The sequence below is a fragment of the Hyla sarda genome, chromosome 1 (genome assembly GCF_029499605.1).
Source record: "Hyla sarda isolate aHylSar1 chromosome 1, aHylSar1.hap1, whole genome shotgun sequence".
Classification (NCBI taxonomy): Eukaryota; Metazoa; Chordata; class Amphibia; order Anura; family Hylidae; genus Hyla; species Hyla sarda.
In genome coordinates, this window is record NC_079189.1 from 467,765,008 (window position 1) to 467,779,855 (window position 14,848).

Here is a 14,848-nt window from a genome sequence, read left to right on the forward strand (position 1 = left end):
AGGAGGCGAAAAGAAATGTCCCTGAGAGGGTCAAAAGGGGCGTCCTGCAGAGCACCTAAGACCATGTGTAAGTCCCAAGGGAAAAAAGGGGACTGATAAGGAGGGGCAGCTTGTGCCACTCCCTGAACTAGGTTCGGACATGATAAATGAACGCCAAAGAAAGTTGAAAAAGAATGGAAACTGCCGAAAGCCAACCACGACCGGAGAAAAAGGCTGAGTTTCACACCAAGAGAAATAAGACTGCCAGGTATGGTGGTAAATCTTTGCAGAGGAAGGCTTGTGAGCCCTCAGCATGGTGTGAACCACTTGGGAAGAGAAACCGCGGGTCCTCAGAACCGCTGTCTCAACCGCCACGCCGTCAAAAGCAGAGATGGTAAATAGGGGTGGCACAGAAGACCTGATATAGGACTGGACGATAGGGAAGGTGCAAAGGTTAGTACAGGAGCCTGACCACGACGACGTACCACGCCTGCCGGGGCCAGTTTGGGCCACGAGAATGGCGGGAACGCCCTCTGCTGTGAGTTTCCTCAGGACCCCGAAAAGAGAGGAAGGGAGGAAATAGATAAGGTAGGGCAAAGCCCGACCAATAAACAGATAAGGTAAGGCAAAGCCTGACCAAGTAAGAGGAATGCTTGGTTGTGGCGGGACGTGCAGAGGTACACACCTGGAGCGCCCGAGAGGTTGCAGATCACTGCAAACACCTCCGGATGTAGGGACCACTCGCCTTGGAAGGCTGAGGGCCGGCTGAGAAAGACCACATCCCAGAAACACCCGGAATGAAAAGCGCTGAGATGGCCGGAAACCTGAGTTCCGCCCAGAAGGGAATTTCCCAAGAAGCAAGCCAAGAAAGGATTGCCCTAGGCCACAACATGTTGAAGGGGAAAAGGGCTTCTCGAGGGACCAAGGCCATAGACCGGCCGGTCCTTGAAAACACCTCCCCAGCCCGGCAGACAGGCAGGGAGGGGCAGGAAGGAGTGCCCCAGAAAAAGCAGGGGGGAAACGAAGCCACCATAGAAGGGACCGACAAGACTGTCGAGTGACAATGGAGACCTGTCCCACCGAAAGAGAATCACCAATTGAAGAGGTCAGTGATGAAACTGGGCAAATGGCACGGCAAAAGCGAATGGAAACTGGAGCAGGGTGCCAAAGTCATCGGACTCTTGATGAGAGTCAGCCGATTGGTCGGCAGAGTTGAAAGTGGGCAGAGGCCGCGTCGAACTGGAGCCCCAGGAAAGCGGTTGGACTTGTCCCGAATGACCATCCAACCGAAGAGAGACAAGGTCTGGAGGTTGAGACTAAGACTCTCCAGGATCTGGGTGCTGGCTGGAACTCTGATCAGAATGTCGTCCAAGTAAGGAATCACGGAAACAACTGTTGTCCGTAAAAGGGGCTATCACAGGTGCCGGGACTTTGTTAAAGGTCCGCGGAGAAGTGGCCAGACCAAAATGGAGAGCCACAATAGAAAATGACCGTCCGGAACTGCAAAGCGGAGGTACCGCTGATGACCGGAACAATAAGATGTGGAGGCAGGCATCCTTGATGTCCACTGAGGAACGAAAATTCCCCATGAACCAGGGACGCCAGCACAGAATGGAGACACTTCATTCAGGATAGGAAGCAGAAGATGCTGGATGAGATACTCGAGAACCAAGATTGGGCAAACAGAAACGCCTTTCTTGGGGACCACAAAGAGGTTGGAATAAACGTCGAAAACGTTCCCCTGAAGGAACCGGGACAATGAATGTGCGTAGACCAGGCATCCCGGAAGAGTAAGAGGCGACCAACCACCCGAGAAAGGTCGGCGGGTGGGGGCGACCCATCAGATCGAGGAAGGCCTACGGGTGCCTGATGGGGCCGCAAAACGGCCTGAACTGATAGCCGACCTCCGGGAGGGACAGGTCCGGAAGGAGGAAGCCCTCTTCCTGTGAAGGTGCCCGGCTGGACCCTTTGTTGGTACCCTGTGGTGGCACCAAAGGTCCGCAGAACCCGAAGGAGGACTTACAACTGAAAGCGGTTCTATGAGCCATATCCAGAGGTAATAAAGAACTCTTTTCCGCCCGACGCCTCATTTCCTGAAGGCGGCGTCCACATTCCAGGCTTTAAGCCACATGGAGGGATGGTGGCTACCAGGTAGCTTGTGGCAAAGGCAGCACAGTGGCTGCGCATGGAACAGAAAATCTCCAGCTGCGGAGCATCGGGAGCTAGATTAAATAAATCCTCCAGAGGGATCTTGAAGACTACCCTGGCGGAGTTGGAAGACCATACTGAAATGGCCCTTGACCCCCAGGCCGAAGCAAAAGCAGGAAGATCCTGCTGTCTCAAGGCAAAGTTTGCCAAAGTCCCCACCTTCATGTCAGCTGGATCTTGAAGGCAGCCGTATCAGCCAAAGGCCCGGTAGGCGCCTTAGAGAGGCGGGAGACCAGCAGATCCACAGTTGCAGAGGAGGTTCACCGAGCAATCAGGTCCTTGGCGAAGGAATACTGCGCTTGAACCTTCTAAGATTCCTGAAACTTCTTGTCAGGGTGCCTCCAGGTGGATACCAGCAGGGCGTAAAATTCAGCGTGAGAACTGAAGGTCTTGGGAGCCGGTCAGGCACGAAGAAAAGGAGACTTCTAAAGCCACGTCCGAAGTTCCTGGGTCCTTTAGATGGAAGGTGTATCTTGTGGCCAAAACCAATGAGTACACCACATCAGGCATCCGTGCGTTCCTTTAAGTCGGAGGCCGAATCAAAAACCTCATCCGCAAGTTCTCCAGGTGAATGGGAACGAGGTGAGGCAGCCCTGGAAGAGGTCGGGCACGATAAGAGGAAACTTATGGACCACGTCCGAAGTTCCTGGGTCCTTAGCTGGAAGGTGTCTATTATGGCCGAAACCAATGAGCACACCACATCAGGCATATCCGTGTGGTCCTCTGAGTAGGAGGCCGAATCAGAAACCTCATCCACAAGTTCTCCGGGAGAATGGGCACGATTAAAGGAAATTTCTGGAGCCACGTCCGAAGTTCCTGGGTCCTCTAGATGGAAGGTGTCTCTTGTGGCGGAGACCAATGAGTGCACCATGTCCGACATATCCGTGTGGTCCTCTGAATCAGAGGCCAAATTGGAAACTGCATCCACAAGTTCTCCAGGTGGAGCGCCCGTGCCTGCCAGAAGACTCAGAGGATGAGTCAGATGAAAAACACACCCAGAATAGGAGGAAAGTGGGACCCCCCGGAGGGCCTCTCCAATGCAGTCACCACATAACGGGAGACCTGAGCCAAGTCGGATATAGACTGGGGGAGGGAGATAACCCAGGCTGGAGGGGCGGCCGAACCCACCGGGGTAGAATAGCAGGGGGGTCTGGGGGAGCGGTGGAGCAGGCAGAACCAGACATTTTTGAGATACAGCTTTTACAGATGTAATGAGTGGCTAACACTCCAGTTAACTGTTAGAGGGAGAAAATGGGTTCAGCAGAACCAGGCATTTTGGAATTACAGCTTTTACAGACAAAATGATGAACTAACGCTCCAATTGTCTGTGCAGCCCAAGTCTGTGACCCCAGGGCAGCTGCTGTGAGGAGAACTCCGTTCTAGTATAGATAAAGAAGGCAGAAATGACGGCCAATAGCAAAAGAGGGGCGGGCCAGGAGCAGGGGCACTTCTGATTGGCCCCTGCCTCTCACAACGAGCGCACAGCGCTGATTGGAGGCTAATTCGCGCCTCTTAGAAACCTCAACAGAGGGGGCGGAGCTATAGCGCCCTCAGTTTCTGACAAGAAGGTCAGTAATGGCGCCCACGCCTGCTCCTCTCCCTGAGCACACATGTCATTCACATATGCGCTTGCGGGGAAGCGAGCGAGATGCTGCCGGCAGCCGACTGCTGCCGAAAGCGAAAGTAAACCGGCGCTTCATGCGGCCGCATAGTAAAAACGCCACGGCTGTCAGCCGCTTAAAGAAACACACACACACCACACACATATTGTTCAGGAAAGTAAACAGTATAGTGCCCTCTGAATAAAGCTGTGCCCCAGTCCAAAATTGCTCCTGCTCACCCCAGTTTTTTCAATAAATATAGAAAAAACCCCTGTCCAGGCCAGCCCATGAGAAAAAGTGGGCAAAAAGTGCGGGTCTCCAGAGGTTGCAAGGCTGTACCTAGGAGAAACGGAATATACTCACCTCAGTCAGAAGAACTTGCCTAATGGAGTCTTCTGTGGAGTCTTCAGTCAGCTTTCTGTCACCTGCATCACGCCGAGCTACCATGTGCGAGCGAGGCGAGCAGGGAATAGGGGGACCCGGACCCATGAGGTACAACCCCAGGCGCTGACCGTTGGCAAGAGGGGGTTAACAGCGCATATATGCAATGTCTGTGCCCCCTCAATCGCAATGGGGAGACAGTGAGCTGAAGTTCCTGAATCCCCACCTGAAAACATGAAAGAAAAAGGAATAAAAAACTAACACATCTCTAACTAGGAAAATAATAAAACATAACACCTGGTCTGGAGAACTCCAGACCATGTCCACCTCCTTCAGACACTAAGCTAAAACGGATTAGCTCAGGTGCCTGTGGGCAGGTATACCCTGCTGGGAGGAGCAGATTTCTCTTGTTGCCATAGTGTCGAGCCTCCTAGTGACAGCAGCATACACCCATGGTCTGTGTCCCCCAATGGAGCCGATCGAGAAAGAGGTTTTTGTTTCCACTGTTGTCTGCAGAACCTTGCGACCAAACGAGGCATCCAAGGATGAAGGGCACACAGCTGTGTCCTGGAATGTGCTGTGTCCTGGAATGGGGAAAATACCTCACCAATGTCCATCACAAGCTAATAAAAGATTGTTGCCTCCTTGGATGTCACCAACCCTGTGTGAGGACCATCCAGGATGATGGAACAGGAGTCATACCAAGGGTAGGTACAAGTGGTTGTAAAAAATAATGAAGTATTTGCACTTAGAGAATGTTATCCGGATGTTTAAATTGACATTTGGTAGTTTAAGGGTTTGCCTAGCCCTGTTAGAGGGACTTACATTGGGCCTTCTGCTGGTGGCATCCAAGTCTCATCAATAAGGTGAAACACAGAATCAAAGTAGGATAGATAGAACTGCCAGTCATCTGAGCTAAAAGGAAACAAAAATAAGCTGTGTCAAAATTATTGTATTCCTCATTACTTTCGCATAAAAACTAAAATATCAAAACATAATATAAAAGGAATCTAAGAGCACAAACTAATCCCATACAGATATATGAAAGGTACCATGTGTCCTTGTCCTAACAGCTAAACAACAGTCTCATTAATTTGGTACGTGAAACTGAAGCTGACAGATAAGTCTTAAGCTTTTTTTACAAATGAACTGCTGGCATCCTTAAAATCTATAATGTATACAGGTTTAATTCCCTGGAAACCCAAAAACTCACTTTATTAACAGAAGTCTTTTGGAGAGTGCATTACATTCGGGCCACCTGCTTAGCTTCTTGTACATCGCCATACACTTGTTCTCTCGGCTCTGCAGCTCACTGGTCAACTTTTCTGCGCAAATCAATGATAAAAGTAACTTGTTTGTTAAGGCAAAACACTTTTTTCAATGTAGAAAAATGGAGAAAGTCTAAAATGTAGATTTTTTATACTCCGTCAAATCTCTCGTACGTAGCCTTCATTGGGGTGGGGGGGGAACAGATACTGATTTGAATATGCTCTTGCCACTGGGAGGCGCTGACACTATGGAAAAAAAGTTGGCTCCTCCCTGGTAGGATATACCCAGCCACTGGAAGTGAGGTAATCAGTTTGGTCACAAAGCAGTAGGAGAAGCCAACAAGAGATATGTCCGAAGGACTCTAGGACCCTAGAAAGGAAACTGATAAAAAAAAAACAGAACCGAAAAAGGTTATCCGGACAAGACATGAAGAAAGGAGTGGGTGCTGTGTCCCCCAATGAAGGCTACGAGAAACATTTTACGGAGAGTACAAAAAAATAAATAAAAATCAACTTTTCTCGGTCTCTCTTCATTGGGGGAAACAGATACTGATGGGACATACCAAAGCAGTCACCCAGGGTGGGAAAAACAACCGAGAGAGCGAGATGTGGAAATTTAATAAAATAAAACTACCTGTCCACGGGGTTAAAACAGAGCAAAATCTATTGGTCCCCCATAACGATCCACTTGTCCGGACCAATTTTTGCTTTTACACAAATTTTTAGGCGTAACTACCTACTATAATGATACCTTTTAATTTTTCAATAACATTCTCCAAACCCAAAGATTTTATATAAATTATATTAATTGAATTATATTATATTAATTGATTACATTTTTTTCAAATTAAATTTTAATTAAATATTAAATGTAAATATTCAATGAAATATATTCAATTATATAATACACACTACAGACACACATATTATATAAAAATCGATCAAGTGAAATTGAAATAGTAAAAGAATTTTCCAAATGTTGTGGTTTTCCCTTTTCCACCATGTTTTAATACTATAGGCTGGCCTGATTACAGCAATACCAGATTTGTATAGTTTCCTTCATGTTTTACTAATAAAAAAATAAATAAAAAATATTAACTTTTTCAAATTGTTTTAATTGCCATTTTTTTTGACCCGTTTTTTTTATTTTTATTTTTTAAATGATTTTTTTTCCCGCATACTAGGCTGTATGAGGGCAAATTTTTTGCACCATAATCTGTTTTTGTATCGGTACCATTTTGGTACTTATCTGACTTTTTAATTGCTTTTTTTCCTGGGATTTATAAAAATTTCAATTCTGTGGTTTGGTATTTTTTTTTTCCCCCATTTACCGAATGGGATACATAATGTTATATTTTAATAGTTAGTACAACTATGCAGGCAGCGATACTAAATGTTTATTTTACACTATCAGCCTTTTATGAGGAATCATTAGATTCCTCATACAGAAGACCCGATGGCCGCATAGAGGAACAAGAATTGTCGTCCCGGTCGCACACCATCCTGGAAGGCATCAAGAAGCAGAGTCCCAGGAAACCCTGGAACCAGCCAGAGAACAATGCTGGCAGGAAAACGCAGTGGAAAGGAGAATGACAAGAGAACCTCATCCAGAGAAACCACCAATACAAGAGTACCTGGCGAGAAAAACACCAGGGAAATCTGGGTACACTTGAGAAGAAGGTGAGCCCAAGTAAGGTGGAGGCTTGAACCTCTGGAAAACAGGGCTGTCTGCTGTGAGGCATGGTGAAATCTAAAATAAACCGAACCAAAAGGCTTAAGGTACCAGAACCATCATTCCAGGAGCACCAGAACCACCATCCCAGGAACACACCACGGGACCTGGTAGTAGGAAAAGCCTCAGTGTATGACCCTGAGCCAGAACCGCATTCAAGAGCAGGACGAGGGAAATTCGTCCACACAAACAAATCTGGCCAGACTGGCGTAATTCAGCTGAACAGAACACCCTCTGTCCTGTGTGACACTGGCCCCGAAGGAGAAGGGGGGAAAGCGGCCAACAAGAACCGGAATGCCTTGATAAGGGGCATCCCTGAGCACCGGAGCAGAAGACAAGGGAACTGGAGGTTCCAAGGACTCAGGAAGGTCCCACACCCGAAGTGTGAGAGCAAACCCAGCCACAGCGAAGACCACCGGGGAATGTACTTCTGAGACAAGACAAGAAGTTGCGTGGTTCAGCGAGACTGCCCCAGGGAAGGTGGTAAGGAGCTGGGCAGGAGTGCCACGCATGCCCCAGGTTCCAGCCCTCACTACAGCCCCAAGAACAGGAAAAGCGTTCAAGGGAGAAAGACACCCCAGGCGTCCAGGAGGGGTACCCAATGCAAGAAAACTCTACAGAACCTGAGAACACGAACTAAGAAGGAAGAACAAGGAGAACAAGCCTTGGACCCCAGTGGTTCGAACGGACCCGAAGACCCCGAGGCAAAGGCCCACCATGACGGAATCAGAGGGGGAAGGGAAAGGGAGCCTAGCCAGGTGTCAGGCACCAAAAGGCTACTCTAGCAGACTGTAGGGTCAAATGCAGCACAACTGACCAATTAAGAAGGAAGAACGGACCCACTGTCCAGGAGGTCTCAACCAAGGGAGAAGGAAAGTGGTGGCAGGAACCACAACACAGATGGGCCAGACTGCCGCAGTTGAACAATCCAACTAAGAAAGAAGGGAGGTGCCAGGCTGCAATAGAAAGCCGTAAGCACAGACATAGCTGGCGGCACCCTCTTCTGATTGCTCAGAGCAGAACAGGAACTCAGCATAAGGGAAGTTGAGAAAGCAGACACTGTGTAGCAGAGCCTCAGAGGGTGAGAATAGCAACCCCTGCAAAAACATACCAAGGTATGGAGAAGCAGTGCACGTCCTCTGAGAAAACCAGGACACCCGTGCTAGGTAACTACAAATGCCAATAAGGTGCATGCACATAAACATACAGTAGAGGAGGTACGTCCCAAAAAGGGACAAAACCCTGGTCCTTTGAAGAAAAGGCAGACGCTATGACAACCGAGCCATTTCGGACCTTTCCTTAAGGCAACAGCTCGACTGGGCCGCCAGCGTAGAAAAGTAGGAATTCTGCTAGGAAACCCGGAGACATTAGGCACAGAGAAGCTGCAGAGTCCACAAGGATCTGTAGACAATGCCCCCATCTGATCTCCTAGAGGAGTCACCAAGGGCATGCCGCAAGGCAGCAAAACTGCAGATGCAGGAGCTGCAGGATGTGTGTTTCCTTGACCCTCATGCGGTAAGCCAGACAAAGTCTGGCTTACCGCATGAGGGTGAAGGAAACACAGAGCCACTGTTCAGAAACCTGACAAGGAAGGTGAATTATCGGATAACAGCTGCCTGTGCCGCAGGTATGGGTAGGTAACCTAGAGAATAAAGAAACCAAGCAAACGTAGACTGGCTAATTGGTAAAGGGATCACTGAATACACAGGGCCAACCCTTCGAACCCTCAAAGTGGGTTATCGAACCTAAGAGGTGGGTGTGGCAGGGCAGAGATGGCCGAACTAACAGAGAAGGAGACTCTGCAGACTCTGGTGGAAAGTACAGGGCCCATCGGACATGAGGGGCCACCCATGTGAAACCCCACTTCACCAGCGGGGTACCTTAACACCAGCTGTGCCACATAAAGTGTGTGATAGGAGCGCAGAACACCGTTTGGCTGCCCGGGAAAGGGTCTCTTGAACCCGCAGGTTTACTCCTTAGGACCTGGACCGTGGCCGCAGGAGCGGCAGCTATAAAATCGACCCGGCAGTGTGAGACTAACGGCCCACTTACCGGCCCATAGTCCCTTGTACCTGAAGAGGCACTCTTCCGGACTGCCCACACTATAGTGAGGGATGGAAAAGTCAGTCGTATACTTAGTTGCCCATGATGGGGCACCAGCTGAGGTGGAAAACGCACAAACCACAGTCTGACTTGTCAACAGGGTAAACCCGCAGGCGCTGGCCTGCGGCAAAAAGGGGACCACAGCACAGATAGGTCATACCAGTGCACCTAACTGCAATCAATTGCCGTAGCAAAAAAACTTGACAACCCCCAGAAAGTAGTTCAAACAAAAACTGCCGCATTTGCAGACCAAATTTGCAGAGTGAGGCACCTGAGAAGATCCCATGGGGAAGTTCATAGGCTCAGCCAAGGACGCCTTGGCGACCCAGGTCAAGGCGAAAATCAAAGGAAAGGCAGAGTCAACTGCCTAAAGGCAGTATTAGAGAGGGTCACAAGATGCCTGTCGTAGGACCAACTCAGGCCAGGGGTAGAGTGGTGGACTAGACAGATGGGACAACGGGGAATCCCCCAGGGGGAGATGTCGACTTGGAGATCCGGCAGGAAGAGACTGGTATAGTGTCTGTAGTCCCGAACTCTTCTGGAAACGGAGTCCCGGGTGCTTCCAGGCTGCGTCCAGAAACCGTCAATTCAGCATGAGAACTGAACGTCTTAGAAGACTGAAGACAGCAGCGGAAGGAGACTGCTGAAACGGAGTCCACAGTCTCCAGGTCCTGTAGGTGTGAGGTGCCCTTGATTATCATGATCAAGCCATCCACCATGTCCACTGTGTGAGAGGACTGCTCCGCATCAGATCCGTGGGTCAAGCTAGACGCTGAGAGCTCCAAGAGGAATGAGCAAAGCACCGGGAACCCGTCCCATGGCAAACAAGATTGAGAGCCGGTGGCTTGGAAATAGGATCTCGCCCGGAAGGCCTGGCAGGCGAAACGTGGGACCTGGGGCGGATAGGGGAGGGGGAGTAGTAGCGCACTCTGGGGACTGCACTGGCCCAAGCAAGGAGATGGCCCCTAATAGGAATCCTGCAGATGATTGTATAGCTTGCGGGGAAACCGGCATTCCGCTGGAACCGGAGAGTTCACCAACTCAGTCGGACAAGGCGGCAGCATGCTCCAAAGCAGACATCGTCCTCAATGTCTTCAGCCAGAATTCGGCCACGCTGCATCATGCCAGGCTGCCATAGCTATCCGGACCCAGGACAACCTCTATGCACTGGCCATTGGTGATAAGGGGTTGACTGCCCATACTCACCGCCCCGTAGCTGCATGTGGGAGATCAGGCAGCGCCATGTTCCTCACCCCAGACCGGCATTACATTACTGTCAGGTACTGGGGAGAAACCCAGGCAGGAGCTGGCCCAGCCACAAAACGGCCCGCAGGGACGTTCTGGACAGAAGGCAGAGGGTTGACATGCCTACAGAGGCCAACAGCAGTGGACCAGGCAGGCTGCAGCAGAGGAGATAGCAGCAGTAGTGACCACGCCACGGTCCGAGAAGTGAGACTACAGCAACAGAAGTAACAAAACACCAAAAGGGAGCAGGGCCTAATGTCGACCGCGTGCGGTGCAAGATTACCCGCCCAGAGAGGAGGAGGTGCGCTAGTATGTGCGCCGTTCAAAAACCCCTTCTGCTGAGCCGGCAAGGGAAAAGAAAGGGGCCACTGGCAAAACGCCCTAGCAGCATGACAACGGTCCTAACTTGGCACAGGCGCGTACACCCGCCGGGTCCGCACAGCAGACCTGGGCGCAGAGATGAGGTGATGAGATGAGAGAAGTGGGGCACACTCACCTCAGCTGTCTCCACATACTCACCCCTCGATGTCTTCAGCCAGCATTAGGCCATGCTGCATCATGCCAGGCTGCCATAGCAGGGAGATGCAGGGGCAGAGGGGGACCCCAGACCCAGGGTACAACCTCCCATTGCTGGCCGTTGGCGATAAGGGGTTGACGGCCCATACTGTTATGTTCCGTGCCCCTTTGTCGCATGTCGGAGATCAGGTAGCACCATGCTCCGGTCGCCAATCCTAGAAGAACAACAAATTAAAAAGAACCCAACTATACGTACTTAACTAAAAAAAATAACAAACAACAATAGACCAGGTCTGGGGATCTCCCATACATGTCTTGCCTCCTACCGACACTAGCTAAAATGGATTACCTCACTCCCAGTGGGCAGGTATATCCTGCCAGGGAGGAGCCGATTTTTTTCCTTTAGTGGCAAGAGCATATACCCATCAGTATCTGTGTCCCCCAATGAAGAGCGACTGAGAAAACAAAACTTTCATCTTACCACCACATTTAGAAGACCATATAAGAGACATGTATACGTCGTAAATAATCAAGATCAGACAAAAATGCTGTGATTATTCAATATCCACAACTAATGAAAGGCTGTCTGTGAGGGGACCCAGCAGACTGGGAAAAGCATGGGATAAAGCAAGCACCCCACATATTTCAGCTGGCCTGACCCCTTTTAATAAGTATTTGCTTCATCGGCCATCAAGGCCTAAATCTATTTATGAGCCAGAAAACTTTGATCCCAAACAGAATGGCATTAGTATTGAGATACAATAATCACACAGACATACCTCTAATGCTTTGTGGTTTCTGTAAACCCGCTCTACTATATAATAACTTGATAAAATTTGACCAGAATAATTGTGCTAAGCAATAGAAAGAGGAAAGATAAAGCTGCCTAGATAGACTGATACATACCACCAAGTTTTCCTCTGATAACCTCTAGGGCTTCCTCATGCTTTCCCAGGCGCTCTAAAATCATGTAGTACAATTCAACCTATATTTATTTAAAAAAAAAAAAAAAAAATCAGTTTCACTTGCTCATATATTGTGTGTTTCCCCTATGCCTCATTTTTAGGATCAAAGACAACACAAAATAAATTAAAAAAAAAAAAAAAAAAAAAAAAAAAAAAAAAGCATAGTTTTGAGCAATTACTTCACTTCTGTGTTTTGCTAAAATATTTAGATTAAATTCTGCAACTTTTCATACTAGTTTTCTGGGGAAAGCATTTATAAATCCAGAGCCCCAATATCTGGATTCACAAGCAGAGATCTTGGTGTGAATTTAACACACTAAAAATATCTCAGCAAGCTAAACAAAATAAAGGCTAAAATAAAGAAACTTTGCAAAAAGCGTGTATCCTCCAAATAAAGAGCCAGCACCAGTCCCTCTGTATCGCACATGACTAATAGTGGGGATATACTTTTTCATGAACCCCTTGACTACACTGATCTTCTTACCTCGTTTGCAAATATGGATAAAACATTTCCTAAAATTTGGTCTCTACAGGTCCTATGTATCTAACAAGCTTTGTGTGCATTTGTGTACATTAGATGCAAAAATAAGTTTTTTTTTAATTTTTATTTCAAAATACATCAGCGCAAAACAAAGCAACCAACCTCCGCCCCCCCACCCCAATTAGTTTTAGCTACTTTTAATTAGTCTTTAAAGTTTAGACTAAAGTCTGTTCCTGCCACATACTAACAACCTGTATGTGTTTACTGACAACATTAATACTACTACTAATAAAAATAATACTAATACAGTACAACTTTAGTTTCTGAAGGGGAGACTAGAAGTCAATGATGGGAAATTTCACCCTCTTAAAGGGGTACTCCCATGGAAAACTTTTTTTATTTATTTATTTATTTATTTTTTTTAAATCAACTGGTGCCAGAAAGTTAAGCAGATTTGTAAATTACTTCTATTAAAAAACATTAATCCTTCCAGTACTTTTTAGGGGCTATATACTACAGAAGAAATGTTTTTCTTTTTGGATTTCTCTGATGTCACGACCACAGTGCTCTCTGCTGACCTCTGCTGTCCATAGCAGGAGAAAATCCCCATAGCAAACATATGCTGCTCTGGACTGTTCCTAAAATGAACAGCAGAGAGCACTGTGGTCGGGACATTAGAGAAATCCAAGAAGAAAAGCATTTCCTCTGTAGTACTGTATACAGCCCATAAAATGTATTGGAAGGATTAAGATTTTAACCCCTTAACTCCTTGGGGACGGAGCCCATTATAACCCTAAGGACGGGAGCATTTTTTTGCAATTCTGACCACTGTCACTTTAAGCATTAATAACTCTGGGATGCTTTTACTTTTCATTCTGATTCCGAGATTGTTTTTTCGTGACATATTCTACCTTTATGTTAGTGGTAATTTTTTGTCGATACTTGCATCATTTCTAGGTGAAAAATTCCAAAATTTGATGAAAAAATTGAAAATTTTGCATTTTTCTAACTTTGAAGCTCTCTGCTTGTAAGGAAAATAAACATTCTAAATAAATAATATTTTGATTCACATATACAATATGTCTACTTTATGTTTGCATCATAAAGTTGACATGTTTTTACTTTTGGAAGACACCATAGGGCTTCAAAGTTCAGAAGCAATTTTCCAATTTTTCACAAAATTTTCAAAATCGGAATTTTTTAGGGGCCAGTTCAGTTTTGAAGTGGATTTGAAGGGCCTTCTTATTAGAAATACCCCATAAATTACCCCATTATAAAAACTGCACCCCTCAAAGTATTCAAAATGACATTCAGTAAGTTTGTTAACCCTTTAGGTGTTTCACAGGAATGAGAAAATTAAAAATCTTAATTTTTTACACTCGCATGTTCTTGTAGACCCAGTTTTTGAAATTTTACAAGGGGTAAAAGGAGAAAAAGCCCCCCAAAATATGTAACCCAATTTCTCCCAAGTATGGAAATACCTCATATGTGTATGTCAAGTGTTCGGCGGGCGCAGTAGGGGGCTCAGAAGGGAAGGAGCGACAATGGGATTTTGGAGAGTGAGTTTTGCTGAAATGGTTTTTGGGGGCATGTCGCATTTAGGAAGCCCCTGTGGTGCCAGAACAGCAAAAAAAAAAAAAAACACATGGCATACTATTTTGGAAACTACACCCCTCAAGGCACGTAACAAGGGGTCCGGTGAGCCTTAACACCCCACAGGTGTTTGACGACTTTCGTTAAATTCGGATGTGTAAATGAAAAAAAAAATTTTTTCACTAAAGTGCAGTTTTTTTTCCCCAAATTTACCATTTCTACAAAGGGTAATGGGAGAAAAATCCCCCCAAAATTTGTAACGCAATTTCTCCCGAGTATGGAGATACCCCATATGTGGCCCTAAACTGTTGCCTTGAAATACGACAGAGCTCTGAAGTGAGAGAGCGCCATGCGCATTTGAGGCCTAAATTAGGAATTTGCAGTAGGGGTGGACCCGGTTACAAGGATGGGGCTTGTCTCCACCAAAACCCTACAGCAGTGTCTCCCACAGGGTGCCTCCAGCTGTTGCAAGACTCCCAGCCTGCCAGGACAGTCTATGGCTGTCCGGCAACACTGGGAGCTGTGGTTCTGCCACAGCTGAAGGCGCCGTTTAGGAAACACTGCCGTATGAGACGTTTTTCATTTTTATTGGGGGGGGCGGCGACGTGTAAGGGGGTGTATGTGGTGTTTTACTTCTTATTATTTGTTAGTGTAGTGTAGTGTTTTTAGGGTACATTCACACAGGCAGGGGTTCACAGTAAATTTCCTTGAAGGAAACCCACTGTAAACCCGCCTGTGTGAATGTACCCTGTACCCTGGGGGGGGGGGGGGGGCGC

General features: G+C 47.4%; 1 protein-coding gene across 3 annotated transcripts in view; it reads right to left on the minus strand.

The window, feature by feature from the left end:
- NAA25 (N-alpha-acetyltransferase 25, NatB auxiliary subunit) overlaps nucleotides 1–14,848 on the minus strand; it is a 74,797-nt gene that overhangs the window by 28,295 nt on the left and 31,654 nt on the right. For all 3 annotated transcript variants that reach the window (XM_056536584.1, XM_056536576.1, XM_056536590.1), the window contains exons 7-9: nucleotides 11,940–12,018; nucleotides 5,383–5,494; nucleotides 4,995–5,084 (exon numbers count right to left, since the gene is read on the minus strand). In XM_056536584.1, the coding sequence (XP_056392559.1) occupies nucleotides 4,995–5,084; nucleotides 5,383–5,494; nucleotides 11,940–12,018 (281 nt within the window). The remainder of the gene's footprint in view (nucleotides 1–4,994; nucleotides 5,085–5,382; nucleotides 5,495–11,939; nucleotides 12,019–14,848) is intronic.